This window comes from Rhinatrema bivittatum, chromosome 2 (genome assembly GCF_901001135.1).
Source record: "Rhinatrema bivittatum chromosome 2, aRhiBiv1.1, whole genome shotgun sequence".
In the NCBI taxonomy this organism is placed as follows: domain Eukaryota; kingdom Metazoa; phylum Chordata; class Amphibia; order Gymnophiona; family Rhinatrematidae; genus Rhinatrema; species Rhinatrema bivittatum.
The window spans coordinates 103589266-103608303 of NC_042616.1; the positions used below are offsets into that span (position 1 = coordinate 103589266).

Consider the following 19038-nt stretch of genomic DNA (forward strand, 5'->3'; position numbering starts at 1 on the left):
GCAGAGTGCTTGTTGTTAATCATATGCAGCTGTGCAGAGCTTGTAACTGCTTAAAAGCACTCAAGATGGCAGCATTCCAAATACAATGCTGTTAGCTGCTCTCTCTGGGACTATCTATACTCTGAGTTTAAAATATACTTGTGCACTAGGTTCAGGCCAGTAGGCCCTCAGTTTGTAAGCTTGCTTTGTTTGACTTACTCTGTAGATCACAAGCTGAACATTATGTGCTGTCAGACACTGCTGCCTTTTAATGGTCACAGACATATGTACGGGCACATGGCAATCCTCAGAAAATATCTCCTAGCCTTAGAAAATCATTCCCAATACAAACTGAAAGTATCTTTTCCCTTTCTTTTTTTATTTTATTTTTTTAAATCATAGCCTGTATGACTTACCATACCTTAGCCAGCTGAAAGCTCTGGTTCTTTTTCTGCCTTTAAAAAGGTTAAAGGCAGTTTAAATAACAACAGAGATTGTTACCGTCTCTTGTCAACTGTCTTATTGCTCAACCTATTACCATATTCAAGGGATGGGAGCTGGGATGGAAGCCCTTAAGTTAGTAGGCTCGCTTTCAGTCTTGACAAGGTGGTGAGCTTTCAAATTGTCAACGGCACTCTTCGCTGCAAGGCTTATCAATTGCAAGAGCTTGGTCTTCACAAGCATTTCAGCTCTGAGGGTAAGCAGATGACGCCCTTTTTTGAAAAGGGCCTACTCAAACTCCCAGAGAAAACAAACCTCATCAGATGAGTAGCGAGCTGCTCTGCTGTCCTGACTTGCATCACTGCAGAGAACAATCCTCAGGAGCTTGGACCATTAAGATAAATTTGACTCAAAACAAGTTTAAGGACTATATCACAACCATGAAATAAGAACATAAAAATTCTCTCAAGTTACAAAACCGGGTCAAGGCTTGTCCACAACCATCCATCCAATAGCTGGAGGCAGAGAACACTGGCTGTATCTGATTCCATGCATAACATACATACAGGTGATGTCATCAAAAAAGAAGAAAAACTCCAATTGCTGGAAGAGGGAACTAAACCCTCAGGTTCTTAACTGGTGGAGAAGGACAAGGAATTAACAGTAATATGATAAGAGGGAAGCATCATTAGATAATTCCCAATGCACAATGAAATTCACAGAATTGATACATTCTTGGAATTTCAGATTTTGAATTGTTCAATATATGCTCAGCTCATTTCCCATACCATTTCACAGTAGTTCTTAGTGTTTTTTTAAATCTGATTTTTATATTCCACTTTTCGGCACTTCAAAGCAGATTAGATTCAGGTACTGTAGGTAAGTGAAGACTAGAGCCAGTAATGTGGCTCTGGTTTAAAAAGTTTGTCCACCCTGTGTTAACTGATCTGTGTACTGGGAGGGAGCAGGAACTGGAAATTAGCTAGAGGTAGGTAGGGAGCTATATCAGCAAAGACAACAGAACAATGAAAAGGCAATGAAGAGAAGATAGAGAGAGAAAGCAAGAAGAATTAACTAATTTAACAATGATCTACCTGTTAGGGAAGACCTATTAGGGAATCCTAATTTAAAGTAGATTGAAATACTTTTATATATGGAAACATAGTATCATAGCAAATGATGGCAGATAAAGACCAAAAAGGCCCATCTAGTTTGCCCAGCAGCGATTTTATGCTCATCTACCCAAAGTAGATCATATTCCCACATGGAACCCAACCCACAATCCCATTGTGTCCACTTTAGAGTTACAGTTGCTGCCTTCCAGGAAGCACTATCCAGCCATATCACTGTTGTCTTGGATTTCAACTGTTGTTCAGTGGCAGTTGCCCAGTTCTTCATTACAATTCACTTGCCACTAGGGATCATCTGTTTTTACCCAATTAAAAATTTTTTTTTTTAAAGTCTGTCACTGTGCTAGTCATTACCCCCTCTTCTAGGAGGACATTCCAGGCATCCATCATCCTCCCTGTGAAAACATAATACCTGACATTGTTCCTGAATTTACCCCCCTGGAGCTTCAGATTGTGATTCCTAGTTCTACAACATCTTTTCCATTGAAAAATGTTGTTTCCTGTGCATTAATATCTTTTAGGTATTTATATATCTGTCATATCAACCTTGTCGCACCTCTCTTCTAGGGTATACATATAAAAGTTCCTTCATTCTCATAGGACTTTTGGTACAAAACCTCAACCTTTTTAGTTGCCCTACTCTAGACCATCTGTAGCGTCTCTATTTTCTTTCTGAAATACGGCCTCCAGAACTGAAGACAATACTCCATATGAGGCCTCACCAATGATTGGCTTCATAGACAAATAGGTTATATGGCTGCTCTCCCTTTCACTATGCAGAATGTGGCAACAGAGTGGTTATCTGACTGAATCTCCCCAAAGCAAACACACCCATTTCCAGGGGAAGCTCAGGATTAAATTTGCAGACTGAGAAGGTTCTGCTGCTTAGTTTCTAAAAGTTTGTGGCATAAAACGTTGCAGTGCAAAAAGCTACAAATTTAAAAAACAATGTCAATTTTATTTTACATTATATAATAGTCTTCTAACCCTGCTTGATCCTGTGTAACTTTTTTCCTGTGGGCAGAGAAAAGGGATTGCAGATATCAATGCAGGACAGGAGGAAAGTTGACAGAGGAGACCATGCTGAGGATGGATTAGGGAGGAGGTGGTGATAAGATAGCACCAGGTATGAAAGAAGAGAAAGGGAAGTAGATTCTGGCATAGGGGAAGAAGGTGATGAAAAGAGAGGAAGGTAGGTTCTGAGATCTGGAGGGTAGAATGGAGAGAGAAGGAAATTCCCTTATCCTTCTCTTTCTTCCTCCCCCTATCTCTGACTCTCTCTCTCTCCCCTCAACTCCTCAAACCATGTACTTTCTTACCCATCCCTGGCATTGATCCCTTTTCACCACATGCCCCTTCAGCCGATCCCCTTCTTTTATCTCCTTCCCAGCACATCTTCATTCTTTCAACACTCATATTTAAACATCTGACTATTAGTCTTTATAATCAGATGTTTAAATACAATCCTGTCTCTTTCCTATCCCCACCAGTTCCAATCACCCTTCCCTCTTTTCCTCCTATGATGCCCATCCCTCCTTCAAGGCCATCAGGAAAAGGAAAGTAGAACAGATTCAAACTGTGTCCTCTTGCTCTTCTGCCTGAAGCTGCTGTCATATTTTGAACTATGGAGACACTGTAATGCCATGCAATTCACAGGGCCTTTCAGGTACTTAAGTTATTGTATCCTCTTCTATCAGACTTCTATAAACTAATCATATGTTGCAATCCATTAAAGGCCAAAAAGATTCTCACCTTCACATAATCCAAGATTTAAAAACAAAGGCAAAACAAATAACAAAAAAAACTATGCAATATAGTTTTGCATGTTTTCTCCAGTCCCCTTCTTGCATACCTTTCAAAGCAGTCACTATCTTCCATAGTAATTTCACCAAAGTTCTTCAACTTTCTGTTAATAGCTGAAGCAATATCCTTGACACAGGAAACCTTGTGTTTTCCTGATAGAAAAATCAATTTATCATTATACTGGAAAGTAAAATATTAACATTTTGCATCTTTATAATATTTACTTCAAGCTTATCCAGTATGTTTTTTTTAACAACTAATAGGAAGACTACAGAAACCATATTTGCATTTTACAGAGTATTTGTGCATTATGCTATCATAGCCTAATTTTGCTGAAAATATCCACAAAAATGTACAGGTATCTCACACTGCAATCAAAAGAAAAAGAAAAAACAAAACGAAAAATATTTCCGCCTGCTCCACAGAAAACCACAAAACTAACCTTTATTGACTACAGCAATAATATGCAGGCTTGCTGAAAGGCTAACGATGCCTTCAATATCTTCAGAAACTATGGAATCCATGAGTTCATGGAAAAAAGACCTGAAATATAATTTGAAAATATATATTAAACAAACTGCATTGGGAACACTAAGCTTTAAAAGTTGACATTGGACTTCTTATAAAGAGAAAATATTGTTCAGCTAAAACTTATAAATATGCAGGACTCTAGTAGAAACACAGGTATTGTCAGGTGGTCTAGAATATTAAGAGATTGCATAATAAACATTTCATGAATAGATAAGGCAGAGTTGCTTACCTGTAACAGGTATTCTCCAAGGACAGCAGGATGTTGGTCCTCACACATGGGTGACATCATCAGATGGAGCCCAGCATGGAAAACTTTGACAGACACACTGAGCATGCCCAGCATGCCCCTATCCACGCAACCACATGGGGGCCCTCTTCAGTCTTATATCCTAGAATTCACGAAAAATAAAACAAACCTAAAGAAACCCAACTCCGCGGGCTGGCGGGCAGGTTTCATGAGGATTAACATCCTGCTGTCCTTGGAGAACACTTGATACAAGTAAGCAACTCTGCTTTCTCCAAGGACAAGCAGGATGGTGGTCTTCACACATGGCTGCTCCCAAACATAAGATGCGCAGCATTTAACAGGTGCAGAAATGCACAACAACTAGCATTGCTATAATACTGGGAGAAAGCCTGCACCCGAACCAGGGCTCAAGGTAGGAAGAGTTGGGTTTTATGGCTGAAAAAGATTACGGAGTACCAACTGACCAAAATGACTATCATGTCGCCCTTCTTTATCCAAACAGTAATGGGAGGCAAAGGTGGAGAGAACTCCAGGATGCCGCCCTGCAAATCTCGTGTACGGGTAACCGCAGGCAAGTGAGCTACCGAAGCAGACATGGCTTGAACTGAATGAGCTTTGACATGGCTCTCAAGTTGTAGTCCTGCTTCAGTATAGCAGAAAGAAATACAGTCTGCTAGCCAGTTGGATAAGATGTGACCTTGAAGGTTCTGGGAGGCCTGGCACCACTGAACATGCAATGTTCATTGCACTCTGTGCATGTGCAGTTGAGCAAAGGGCGTGACGTAGACCTTTGCTGCCATATGCCCCAAAAGATGCAGGATCTGGTGCACTGAGACATGATGGCAGCGAGAGATTATCCCCGCCAGGGAAACGGTTCAGCGCTCATTCCTGGGGCAAGAAAGCCTCTCTGTATCAAACCTGGCCCCAATGAAGTCCAACTGCAGCGAAGGAAGAAGTTTGGATTTCAGGTAGTGCAATGCTCCCTGTCTGGAGTCGATAAGCCAATTGTCGAGGTAGGGGAGGACATGTACTTGTTGTCTCCTGAGGTAAGCCCTCACCACCGCCAGGCATTTTGTAAAGATGTGGGGTGCCGATGTGAGACCGAAAGGCAGCACCCAATACTGTTAGTGCTCCCCGACTACCAGAAAGCGGCAGTACTTTTGATCACCGGGAGAAATGGGAATATGGGCATATGCATCTTTGATCCCCCTCCTCAGGACTGGAGAATGGCTCTGCTCCTTCGATCTCAGAGTTCCCAACAAGACCATTTTGAATTTTTCTCTGACAAGAAAGTGGTTCAACGCCCTTAGATCTGGCAAAGGCCACCGGTTTTCTTGGGAATCAGGAAATACCTGGAATAGAATCTGTCGTCCTGCTGTCTTGGCGGCACTGGTTTGACCACTCGAGCCATTAAGAGGGCAGAGAGCTCTAGCCAAAGTATTTGCTGGTTCTCTGTAGATCTCCTCCAGGGGCATGGAGGATATCATGGAGGAGACCATTGGAAACACAATCTGTATCCCTACCGAACGATGGATAGGACCCATTGGTCCGAGGTGACAAACTCACCAGTCGACAAAAAGCTACAGGTGCCGCCACCCCCCCCCCCCCCCTCACTGGAGGGTCGGTACCCTGAGGTAGGGATTGCTGGCTCAAACTCCCTCACCTCCAGTCAAAACCCTGTGACAGGGTTCTGTTGTGGGGCGGGGGGGGGGGGGGGGGTACTTAAAAGGTACGTGGTTGTCTTGCACTTGCCCTGGCTGGTGCCCGTTGTTGTCTCACTCTGGACGCCGGCAGATAATACTTCTATGGCAGATAAAACAGGAGTCTTGTGTACTGCTAGGGTGGCTTTTTGCCTGAGGACTGAGGGTTTGAGGAGCTGGCCAATAACAGCTGCACTACTGCCTCTTTGATTTTGTCTCCAAAGAGATTCTCCCCAGTACAGCGTAGGTCTGCCAGACGATCCTGTACTTCAGGTTGGAGGTTGGATGTGCGAAGCCAGGCTATATACCGAGCCCCAATACCAGCCGCCGCAACTCTTGTTGCTGTTTCAAACACATTGTACAAAGAGCGGATTTCGTATTTGTCACATTCAAGGCCCTGTTGAATTACCTCCTGGAAATTATCCTGAAACTGTTGTGGGAGGTATTCCATCATATCCTGGACTTGTTTCCAAAGGCTTCTGGAGCATTGGCTCACATAGAGCTGATAGCAGGCGATTTCGGCTGCCAGCAGGAGCCCTGGAAGACCCTCCTTCCTAGAGCATCCGGGGCTCTGGGCTCACAGAAGGAGCCAAAGCATGAGTATGCAACCTCTTTGCTTTTTTTTTTTTTTTAAGGCAAAAATCCTGGCCACAAGGTTACCCCATATCCTTGTGGGCCAGGATATAGGATATCCTGGCCCACAAGGATATCCCATATCCTGTGTTCACCAATACATTCAGACCAATGTATTGGTCTGAATGTACTGTGTTCACCACAATGTGGTGTTCACCAATACATTCAGACCAATCTGGTTTTATCAAGAATCGACTTATTGCCAATAACACACACCTCTTTTTTTCATATTCAAGAGCAAGCCCTCTTAGCTAACATCCCAATAGTGGTTCTCTCCTTAGATGCGGAAAAAGCCTTCAACTGGGTGGAGTGGATTTTTTATTTGATACGCTTCGCTGGTTCAGCTTTGGCCCTAATTTTTTGTCATGGATACAATTTTTATATCAATCCCTGTCGGCTTTTTTATATATTAATAATTGTGCCACCAACTCCTTCCTTTTGTATAGAGGTACACGACAAGACTGCCTCCTTTCCCCTTTGATGTTTAACCTGGCTTTGGAACTGCTACTGCTAGCTATAAGGCAAGAGTAATATCGAAAGAGTTCTCATTGGGGAAAAAAAATCTTACAAACTATCCACTTATGCAGATGATGATCTCCTCTTTCTGGCGAACCCACAGTCTTCGCTTTCTAATTTACTTGCCTTAATATCTACATATTCTGTTATTTTGGATTACAAAATTAACTGGCATAAAACTGAGATGCTCCCCCTAAACACTTTGGGAGCTCTGACAGATTTTTCCATGTATCCCATACAAAAAGTGACCCAAGGCCTTAAATATTTAGGTATACGTTTCTATACTGATATTCTAATCATGATTACTCAATGTGAGTCGTCACTATTGCAGATGCTGGTACTTGTACCTCGTGTGAATTATGTGCTCTCTATGATCCCCATTTTTTTCTCCAGTGATTTTTACCATCAAGAAGAAAGAATTCTATCACGATTCCTCTGGCACAATAAGGTGCCCCATATTGCATTATCCAAATTAAAAACATAAGAAGAATGGTGGAGTCAATTTCCCAGATTTATGTTACAACAAGGTTATCATTTATTTGCACATTGGTTTACCCCTCCAGATTGTCCCCTTTCGTTGTCCATTGAAAAGCTACTCCTTTTCTCACCCAAAAGTTTCCCAGGGATGTCATTTATTCCTCTCCATTCTTATTCCATTTTACGGTCCTTACACCAAGCTTTTTTGGAATTTGAACAATGTTGCCCCTCCAAAGCCTCCCAATAGAGCCTCTCCCGATTTGCCCTCCTGTGGCATAATCCTTTAATCTTAGTGGGAGGCATTCGCTTAATTGGTGGGTTTGGCAGCGTAATGGGATTTGGTTCCTTTCGTCTGTAACACAGAGGTGTAACACAGAGGTCCCCACATTACAGGAGAAATTTTCTTTGCCTGCATCTCAGTTTTATGCCTGGTACAACTTCGAAGTGCATTGCATGCTGCTTCTTTACCTCTTATGGCTACTGATGAATCACCCTTTCTGTCCACAATTTATCAGGACTATGGCTCTCGGCCATTTTGCCTCTAGATTCTATACATTTCTGAAATCTTCTTCCTTTTCGCAGCCCTTGAGGGTTGCCTGAGCTTACCAATTTGTCAGGACGTGTGAATTGGGAATGTTTTTGGAATGTTTCTGTTCACATATCACTATTTTCCAGCTTGACCCAAACCTCTTTTTTTGTGTCACAGAGCAGTGTGGACCCCCTGGAAACTTTACCGTGCTGGTCTACTCAACTCACATGCTTGTTGGTTCTGCTCTTCTATTAATGCTACTTTGTCACACGTTATTTTTTTGTCCCAATGTGCTCACTTTTTGGCAACATATTTGGGTAACGATTTCGGCAATATTAGGACTTTCCCACCCTATAACCTATGGTATTGTTGTACTGCGTGGAACAACTCCGTCTCTTGGCCTCCCTCCCCCACACCGTAAGCTACTTGATTTTTTTTTTTTTACTAACATTTTTGATGGAACTTTATGTGTTTGTATAGTAAATATGAAAAGGTGATGGCGGTTAAGCATAATAGACTGTCTACATGGGCGCAGGTGTGAAAGCCCCTTGAGACATATATTGAATCATTGTAACATTCATTTATGTTTACTGATGGCAGTCAGTTTCTTCCTCTCTCCCCCTCTTTTTTTTCTTTCTTCTATCTTTTTCTTAAATGCCATTATTTCTGCATCTTGATAATGTGTATATACATTTAAGTGACAATCTTTAATAAAAGATTTAAACAGTAGCGTCTATTGAACTGCAAACTAACCTCCATTGAGCCTTGTACACCACTTCTTAAAAAAAAAAAAAAAGCAGACAAATGATGTTGCAAACCGCACGGATTCTGACATGCTCATCTAAGGTCAATTTTACAAGGAGTAAAAAGAAATGCAATCTATACTAGCTAAGTAGAAATAGAATACCATGTTGATGAGTGACTAAAGGCGCAAAAGGCTCTTTATAAGAGAGGAGTGGCCAACTGGCGTCTCACAAGACACATGCCGCTCCTGATGCTGAAAATGCAGCTCTTTCCATAACCCCAGTATTGATAGATGAAGCTGCAGTGGAGTGATTAGGCTGTTGGGCAGAAGGAAGAAGGGGTGGTGTCACTGAATATGTGGGCCAATGGGAGGAGGAGTAGGTGTGTCAGAAGCCTATGCAACCGAAGTGAAGCAGATAGTGCAGCATGAACTCTGCCTCCCCACTGGTGTGGTAGGATGGCAATTATCTTGATTCTGAGCAGCTCCACTCATGGCCATTGGATATCTGCCTCTTCTCCTGTCACCATCACAAACTCTCCCTCTCCCGCCATCAGCTTCCTGGTTTACACTTTACAGCTCAACAAACCTCACAAGCCATCACAGCTCCCCTACCCCAAACAACCTCCTCCCAAAACCAAAAACAGAGGCTGCAGCCATGAAAGCCGCTTCTGACTCTAGGTCCCTTAAAGGGGCAGCATCCTGTACTCTGGCCACTAATGTAAAAAAAAATAAATATAAATAAATATATATATATATATATATATATATACATATATATATACATATATATACACACACACACACACACACACACACACACACACACACACACACACACACTTTTTAACCCTGGTTACACAGTTAATACAGTGGCCTCTAGCAAGCTGAGGACAAGGGATGGCAGATTCAAATTGACAGGGGGTGACAGCTGAAGATAACTTCACTGGATTGCTGGGCTTGGGCCAGCATAGACTGGCCAGTTAAGGTAGTGGGAGATGAGGGTAGGGATTGAGAAAGAGAGAGAGAGACAGAAAGGTGGGGTTCAGAGATACAATTTCAGCAAGGATGACTGGATTCTCCCCCTCTCCCCAACTGGTGGGGATAGGGAGGTAAGCATCAGGAGAACAAAAAATTTGTCTCAGGCTTGGGCTGTGGTCGCTGCTGAGCCTTAGGCTGTTGTTTTCCTTCTGCTGACCTCTAGAGGGGCGCTGCTGAGGATGAGAGGACAGGGCCCATTGCTTTTGGAAAGAGCAGAAGGGCCTCCTCTGATGAAACTGCCATTTATACAAGAAGCACTAAAGCCTGGACATAGTGGGATGGTCTCTCGTTACTGCAGATAGCAACTGCAGAGTAGACTCATGCTTCTTGATCAACCCCACAGTCTCTCCCCTGTGCAAAGGGCACCCGCTAGGCAATCATGAACATCTTCTCTGAGCCTGCTCACCTGGAGCTTAAGCTTTTTGGATGCATTAGTGAGGGTACTACAACTTGATAAGTTGGTGAGCTGCAATCCTTGCACTGAGCATCAATCGATCTTCTTCCTGGAAGAATCCAAATCCCACTTGGTCTTTCAAAGGAGGCATACTATAATACTCTCTACAGAATCTTGCATGTTTCTTGCCCAATTTCACTACTGTAAAGTGCAAAAACTGTACTATTCCAAATATTGAAGAAGCTTAGACTGTGTACTTTAAGTGAATCTTGCACGCCACTGGTAGGCTAGATATGGTGGTCTGCCATATCCTCATCTGGAGGTCCTTTAAAAGACTGTAGACAGAGATAGAAGGGGTTCTGTGAAGGCTGGATAAATTGCAACACTCTGTCCTAGGGTCCTCTTCCTTCCTAAGGTCAATGGATAATGTATTCGACATCTACTCCAGGAAGGCACTAAGGTCCTCAGGAGGCAAGGTATGCCTCAGTAAGGCCAGGGAGGGGTCAGAAAGCATTCTCACTGACCCTTTGTCTGACCACTGCAGTTCACTCATTCATGACTTGGACAAAGAGGAAGGTGATTTGAGGAAGGTATCTGATGGCCTGATGGAGAAAGATTTGCCTAAACTATGACCAAACTAATTCTACCCCTTACACCTCCAAATTCCTGGGGGAGATGATGTCCTGAGGGAGGGGAACTAACCAGATCAAGTGGAATTACTCTAGATGAGCACCAAGGGATGCTTGGACATCTTTAAGACTCCCCTGAACATCACTGTGTAGTAAAAATTCCTTCATCTTGGACAAGAAGGGTTCTATTCTCCCTCTCCGATCCTCAGGAAGTAAGAAGGTAAAAAAAACCTCACCATTTCAAACAGTTGGGCTGACATCTGCTGCAGGGTCCTCTGCACTGGAGTAGGCGGGGAAGTCTCCTTTGACACCCAGATGGGTTCATCCTCACTGGGCATGGCCGTAGATGGTGGTACCAAAAAGGAGCTCGGTGGAGTGAGCATTTGTGCATGGGACACAGTTGGTACCAATGACCACCGCACCAGTTGTACTCCACTGGTTGATTGCACCATCAGCACCTGTACAAATTCCCTCTATGCCAAGGCTCTTCTTTCCAATGGCTGCTTACTTTTCAGCACCAAGGAAACTGACTGTGCCTTGGCTAGCACTGGTAATTTTCGCACTGATGTACCTAAAGAACCCCTGGGCTATACCCAAACTGGAACATCTTTAAGACAAACTGCCTGATACCATAGAGGCTCTCTGCTTTAGAAAACATGATACCACCTGCACCAATGAGCTCACTGAAGAGAAGGACAATGCCCATCATAGCATCAAGTCTGGGCCTGCTCCTGTGGAGCCTTGTGCTGTGTAAGCATTGTTCACGGCACCTCCTCCTACGTCTTAGGCTTCCATGCCAAGCTCAAGTATTCATCTGTTGCAGATACAGAAGCCAGCACCAACAGGAGGAGCCTTCTCAGCAGATTTATGGGAAGAGGGAGAGGCCAACTCCCAACACAATTTCCAGTGCTTCGTATGGTACCAAGTCTCCGAAGAGGCTTTACTCCAGGAGGCAGAGTGGCTATACTATCCACCTTCATGCCAAGTTTTCAAGGCCTAAACCAATGCCATCTTCCATAGATTTCCATCTTGCAGGGACTTCCTGCTGCAACTAGGACGATTAGAAACATCATGATCCGGGCCCATGCAGTGGCAGCAGATGGCATGGCCATCGGATTTTATAACATGCGTGCATGTTATAAAATCAGCGCGCACACATGGACACATGCACATTTGAAAATTTACCCCATATTTTGCAGCTGCGAAGTACATGGGGCCTTTGTACAAGGAATAACTGCAGGATTATAAACCCTCTCTAAATATAAAAACACTGAGCAGCAATTGTTAAAAATACACGTATAATAAACTAAAATTGTAAGTATTCCTAATTTTTTTAAAAGCAGACAGATTCAAATTTCCTGCTGTAAGGTCTGGTGTACTAAAGAGTTTTCCCCAATGCGTGTCTATAGGAAAAATGCTTAATACATAGGGCTCCATAAACAGACTAATTACAGAACAACCCACAATAAATGAACAAAAATACTTTGACAATAGCCTGTAAAAGTATTCTCTTTATTGCATGCTTTTTCATATCTTGCCATGGTAAAGATTCCACAATGATCATAAGACATTTACACAGCTATAATGTGAAAACTCAAGAAGAGACTTACTTAACTACATTCGCTGACTTAACTATTATGGTCATTAAACATTTTGAAAGTGGTGGCAGATGCGACAAACTCTCTGGTGGGGCAAGGTCTTCGATATTTGAAGTCTAAAATAAAAGGACAACATTAAATTAAAAAAAAAATAGATGCAGCAGCTCACAAGAAATATCCACAGACATTAGAAATATGCTATTATTGCTGTTATTCCATCAAAAGAATAGTGAAGTTGCTTTTCCTGTATCAGGTGTTCTCTGGGGACAGAAGTACAAACAGCCACACAGATGGGCTATCATTCGATGACACTGAGTTAGTCCTATTCTCTCCTAGCCCAGACATTTTTTTTGTGTGTTCCTCCTGGGCATATGTGGGAATTCCCGCTTTAGTGTTGCCACATGACACTCCATCCTCTAGCATTCTTCAATTTCCTGAGAAAGAGTGTGGGATTGTATGGCTGTTTATTCTACAATCCACAGACAAAGCAAAGTTACTTACCTTTAACAGTTGTTCTCTGTGGACAGCAGAACAAAACAGCCACATAGGTGGGACTCCCCAGGTAAGAGATGCATGATTGACTTTCCTTTTTTTTTTTTTTTTTTTTTTAAATGCAGACTATTGCTATATGGTAGGAAGTTGGTCATTTACTTCAGAACAGTACTGAGCACACATTGACCAAATGTGCTAGCTGCGTAAATCTCTTGGTCTAAACAATGTTGAGTAAAAGTACAACTTGATACCCATATTACTGCCTTGCAAATGTACAGCACAGAAATGGAATTCAAATGAGCTAATGTTATGGCGGTTCCTTTCAGCTGATGAGTCTTTATGTGCTGTAAAGTTTGAGAATTAGCCCTTAGATACACAGCAAGAAAGCCATCTTGAATTAGTTTGTTTAAATACTGGTTTGTCTTTTTTTTTTACTTCAGTGGTGACCAGTCATAGTAGGCACTCCCGGCTAATAAATCTTCAATTGCTCTAAAGATAATCATCAGTCACTTAATCAGAGCTGCTTTGCTTGTGATTAGTACAACATTTTTTTTTGTTTTTCCATGCAATTAAAATAGATAACTTATCTGTTCTTATGGAGATGTGCTGGAGGCAGCAGCTATTAAGAGGTAGTTTTTAAAAATAAATCTACCTCTTAAAATACTCACGTCCATGCGCGCACATGGATGTGAGTATTTTATAACATGCGCGCGTGGCTGCACGCATGTTATAAAATACGAGCAGCGCAATCACATGCGCGGCAGATTTTATAATCCGGAAGTGTATGTGCAGGCGGCGCACGCAAAGGGGGGAGAAATAATACAACTTCCACATGGTGATGCATTCCGCCCATATCCAGTTCCCTTCCAGTCTGCTCCAATTAACCTAACCTTCCCTACCCTTCCCCACCCTCTTGAAACAAACCTTTTTTGTTTTTTGGTCCTTGTTTCTAAACCTACTTCAGCTTCCGAGTCTTTGGGACAGAACTCAATAGCGCTGTTCTGCCCCGTCCACCCCTTTGAAGAGGCCTGGCTCGGGTACGTAATGGGAGTTACGCGCATGGCTGTAACCCCCAGATTTTACACACGTGAAGGATTAAAAATCAGGCCGAAAATGTCCTAAAATAACCCTGATGGATCCTTGTCTGAACATGGGAGTCGACATGCATTTCCCATCCTTAAGAACATAAGAAATGCCATACTGGGTGAGTCCACGGGTCCATCAAGCCCAGTATCCTGTTTCCAACAGTGGCCAATCCAAGTCACAAGTACCTGGCAAGTACCCAAAAAACAAATCTCAAGCTACTATTGCTTATTAATTAATAGCAGTTTATGGATTTTTCCCCTAGGAACTTATCCAAACCTTTTTTAAACCCAGTTATACCAACTGCTGTAACCACATCATCTGGTAATGAATGCCAGAGCTTAACTATGTGCTGAGTGAAAAAGAATTTTCTTCGATGCGTTTTAAATGAGCTACTTGCTAACTTCATGGAGTGCCCCCTAGTCCTATTATCTGAGAGAGTAAATAACCAATATACATTAACTTTTTCAAGTCCTTTCATAATTTTGTAGACCTCTATCATATCCCCCTCAGTCATCTCTTCTCCAAACTAAACAGCCCTAACTTCTTTAGCCTTACCTCATAGGGCAGCTGTTCCATGCCACTTATTTTGGTCACCCTTCCCTGAACTTTCTCCAATGCAACTATATCTTTTTTGAGATGCAGCAACCAGAATCGCACGCAGTATTCAAGATGCAGTGTCACCATGGAGAGATACAAAGGTATGACGACATCCATTGTTTTATTTGCCATTCCCTTTTTAATAATTCCTAACATTCTGTTTGCTTTTTTGATCGTCACAGCACATTGAACCGATGATTTCAATGTTAATATTTTTTGGACATGTAAATGATGTATGTTCTCTCCTTGCATCAGATTTTTTGTTTTTGTCCATTACCTGATTGAGTGTAAGAAGTCTTCATTGTTGGTATTTTGTAGTTCAGAGGCTGGACATGTTGATTCTGGTGATTCTCTAGGTGCCACTGTGCCTGCCTCATTTTCAGCCGTGCTAGTGGTGTAATGTATACTGTTGAAGCCATATGCCTTGATACTTTCATGTATTTTTGAGCTGTAATCCATCTGCTTTTTGAATAAAGATCATATTTTGGTTGCCCATATAGGGTAGTTCGGCCTTCCTTTTGATCATGTCCAGCTTCGCTCCTATGAATTCTGGTTGCTGATTTGCAATCAGTTTGTATTTCCCAAAATTTACTAGAAAAACAAGGTTATGCATGATGTTCATGATATATATATATATATATATATATATAATTTTTTTTAATTGAGTTTTTGTAAGATGTACTTGATATTAGCCAGTTGTCTAGGGATGGAAAATCTAGAAGAATTTGTTTCCTTAGATGAGCAGCTACTACTGCTAGACATTTGGTAAAAAGTCTCAGAGCTGCCGCTAGACCAAAGGTCAACATTTTGAATTGGTAATACTGATCCTGGAGAGTGATCTTTAATATTTTTCTGTGCTTCTTGTTGATTTTGATATGACCATAAATGTCTGAGATCTAATGAGGTCAACCAATCTTGCTGTTGAAGTAGTGGGAGGACTATACTTAATGATATTATATGAAACTTTCTTCAGAAAGCTATTTAAATCTCTGACATCTAAAATTGATCTTAGATCACCTGTTCTCCTTGGAATTAGAAAATATTTGGAATAAAATCCCTTTCCCTTTTGAGCTCTTGGCACTGGTTATACTGCCTTAGACTTCAAGAGGGATTTTAGCTGTTGGATTAGAACCTTTAGTTCTAGAATGGAGAGATTTTGGTGAGGGGGTGTTTTTGAGATGGTAATTATTTGAAGTTTAGATAATATCCTTATTGAATGATCTTCAAAACCCATTTGTTGGTAGTGATTAGATCACATTGTTTCTTGAAGTATTTGAGTCTTTCCCCCACTTGTATTTTTGGAAATGGGTTTTGATTTGGATTTGGTTGTGGGTCAGAAACCAGACGATAGCCTCTGCTGAGGCTGTTGAACCTGACTTTGTTGCTATCAGCTACAAGCTCTTTGTATGAGCTGAGTTTTTTGCACCTGCTGTTGCGGTTGTGGGAGCTGTTGAAGTAGTATAGGGCATTGTCTGTAGTATGGCTAGAGAATATATCTTCTGTGTGAGAAATAGTAAGGTCTTCTGTAATCCAGACAATATCTTCTGTTGAAGGAACCATCTATTTGAGTTGAAACAGTGGCTGGAGAGCAGTATTCTGATTTTTTTTAAATGGATTCAGTTTCATTAATCTTTTCCTGAACAAGCAGTAACCATCATATGGGGCTGTCCGCTAACTTGTCATGGATTCCTTCTTTAACTGCTGAAACACAGAGCCATGCTAGTCTCCTTTGACAACGGCTGCTGATACTCTAGACCAGTGCTTCTCAGTACTCATACACATCCAATCAGTCAGGTTTTCAGGATATCCACAATGAATATGCATGAGAAAGATCTGCATACAATGGATGCAGTACATGCAAATCTTGGCTAAGTGTGTCTTGAGGACTGGGTTGAGGACCACTGCTCTAGATGAAGTATGAAAAGAATCACGTCATATGCTTTGCACAATCTTCTTGTTTGCCATGGTGTTGTTAAATTGTTTGAGTACTTGTTCTGGCCATTTGCTTGTGAGTTCTTTAAGCATCTGTAGGTCATTGAAAAGATACTGGATCATTTGCAATTGGTGTGCTTCAATCCTAGCATGCAATGTTGCATCTTGGAAAACTCTTTTTTCTATATTGCCCAATACTCATGAGTCCTTACCAGAAGGAATATTCAAATAAGTCTTCAGCTTTTAAAAAAAATTGCAGTGTTGACTAGACTACTATTCATGAGGTAACTGGACTTTAATATGACCTGGCCATTTTTGTAGACTGTTTAATGTCCACTTTTTTTTGCCACCAGTGTTATGGAATAAGGAGTCTTCCAAATTTGAGTCTGTACCTCTGTAAGTGAATAGTGCATAGAAATAGCCTTATATTGTTTAAGTGGCTGTATGCACTGGAAAAATCCTGGTAACTATGATAATGCCTTTCGCTTCTTCCCATAGGTTGAAGGAAGGCTTCTGACCTTTTCAATGAAAGCCAGATAGGAGTTATCTTCTGATCCTATGAATGCTATATTGGGTTCTGGAGATGGTTCATATGGAGTGTCTGGTGAATGGTTTGACATATAGTCTAAAGAATCATACGAGTTTTGTGAATCCTTAGAATTTGAAGGAATGTATATTGGTGAACCTGGTTTTATTCTCCTTTCTGAAGATTCTTCTTTGCTTGTTTCAAATGGTCTATCTTCAGTATCTACAAGTTTCAGTATCTGAAAGTTTGAATTTTAATTGTCCTCTCAAATGATACAAGATAGACTACTGGAATTTTAGTTCTTTATTAGATACTGCTTAGCAAAATCTGTATATAGTTTTTGAACAAAGATATACCATTCTGGTAATGCTGGCAAGATAAACTTGGTTCCTTTCTGCTGATGGAAGGAGCTTCTCAGGCTACAAAATGGGAGGAGACAATTGACCATTTGTAGAAGCAGATTTCCCTGATGGTTTGGATGTTTTGAGCTTTCTTTCCTTAGTGCACTGATGTCCAGGAACCATTTTTCTCTTCAGCGCTGATATTCTTGCAGCCTCCATTTTCAGCACCCGTGTTGGTTTTGTGCTGACTTCTGGCATTGAAGATCCTGCACCAGATGTCAGTTCTGACAATCCTGTGCCAGATGTTAGCATCAAGTAAGACCCTTTGCCGAACACTGGCACCAAAGTTGGTACCTTTTGTGTGTACAACGCCATTGATTCTTCCATCATCATGATGTGCTTCAGTGCTGTCAATTTTTCTGCTTTTTCTTTATGTGCTGCTGATCTGCCTCTTGATCTTTTTTGCAAACAATGTGTCTTTCAATGGGGACTGAGACCTCATTTTATGACCATTTTAGAGCTTGTAAACTCGTACTTCAACTTCAAGTCTCTGTGCACTAACACACACAGAGACATTCTATCACAGGAGTCGCAATTGGCACTATCATGATTGGGACCTAAACATCAGAGGCATAAGCTGTGCTGGTCAGCTGAAGCCATCTTCTGCTACTACTTGTGGGATTTAAAAGAGCTTTTCTCCTTTTTATCTGACGAAGATCTGGACAAAGCCATGTCTGTTGTTCTCCTTTCCTTTGAAGAATTTTTTCAAAGTAGTTTTCTAAATTTAAGTAATTCCTTGTGAGAAAAATGCAACTGATGCCAAGGATAGAATTTACGACTGTTCGTGAAACAGACAAAAATAGACTGTGTTGCTGGATTGAGAACTCCCACACATGCCCAGAAGGAACACAAAAACTTTCTGGTCTAGAAGAGACTAGGACTAACTCAGCACCATCCAATGACATCAACTATCTGCGTGGTTTGTTTTGCTTGTCCATGGAGAAAGCAGAATTGCCTACCTTTAACAGGTATTCTTTGAGGATAGCAGGATGTCAGTCCTCACACAGGATGACATCATTGGTTGGAGCCTGGCACATAAAATTTACAATATGTCAAATTTTCTAGAACTTTGACTGAGTCTCATTGAGCATGCATTATACGAATCATCCTCAGGGGTGGGGGGGGGGGTGCTTCAGTCTAACAGAATTTAGGGATAAAATAAAATAAGGAGAAGAAACCCACGTAGTGGAAAACCCAACTCCATGGGCTTGCAAGTGGGCCATCGACGCTGCTATGACTGACAGAGTGAGCCTTGACATGGCCCCAAGATGCGGTTCCACATGGGCATAACAGATTATGCAGCTAGCCAATAAGAAAGTGTGTTTGATAACTGCGATGCCCAACTTATTCGTATCAAAAGAAATAAAAAGTTGAGTGTACTGTCTATGGGTTTCTGTCTGCTTCAGATAGAAGGCTAAGACTCTTTTGCAGTCCAAACGGTGTAGGGCTTGTTTCCCTGGGGCCTGTGAAAGAATGTTGGCAGGATGATAGACTAGTTAAGATGGAAGTCAGACATCATCCTAGGCAGGAATGTAGGGTACGTATGCAAGACCACCCTATCATGGAAAAACAGTGTAAGTTGGATAAATCAATAAGGCCTGGAGCTCACTGACC

At 41.7% G+C, this 19038-nt stretch overlaps 1 protein-coding gene across 3 annotated transcripts in view; it reads right to left on the minus strand.

The window, feature by feature from the left end:
• NCAPG2 (non-SMC condensin II complex subunit G2) overlaps positions 1-19038 on the minus strand; it is a 327980-nt gene that overhangs the window by 17553 nt on the left and 291389 nt on the right. For all 3 annotated transcript variants that reach the window (XM_029588506.1, XM_029588507.1, XM_029588508.1), the window contains 3 exons: positions 12403-12506; positions 3796-3896; positions 3403-3505 (listed from right to left, as the gene is read on the minus strand). In XM_029588506.1, coding sequence (XP_029444366.1) covers positions 3403-3505; positions 3796-3896; positions 12403-12506 — 308 coding nt within the window. The remainder of the gene's footprint in view (positions 1-3402; positions 3506-3795; positions 3897-12402; positions 12507-19038) is intronic.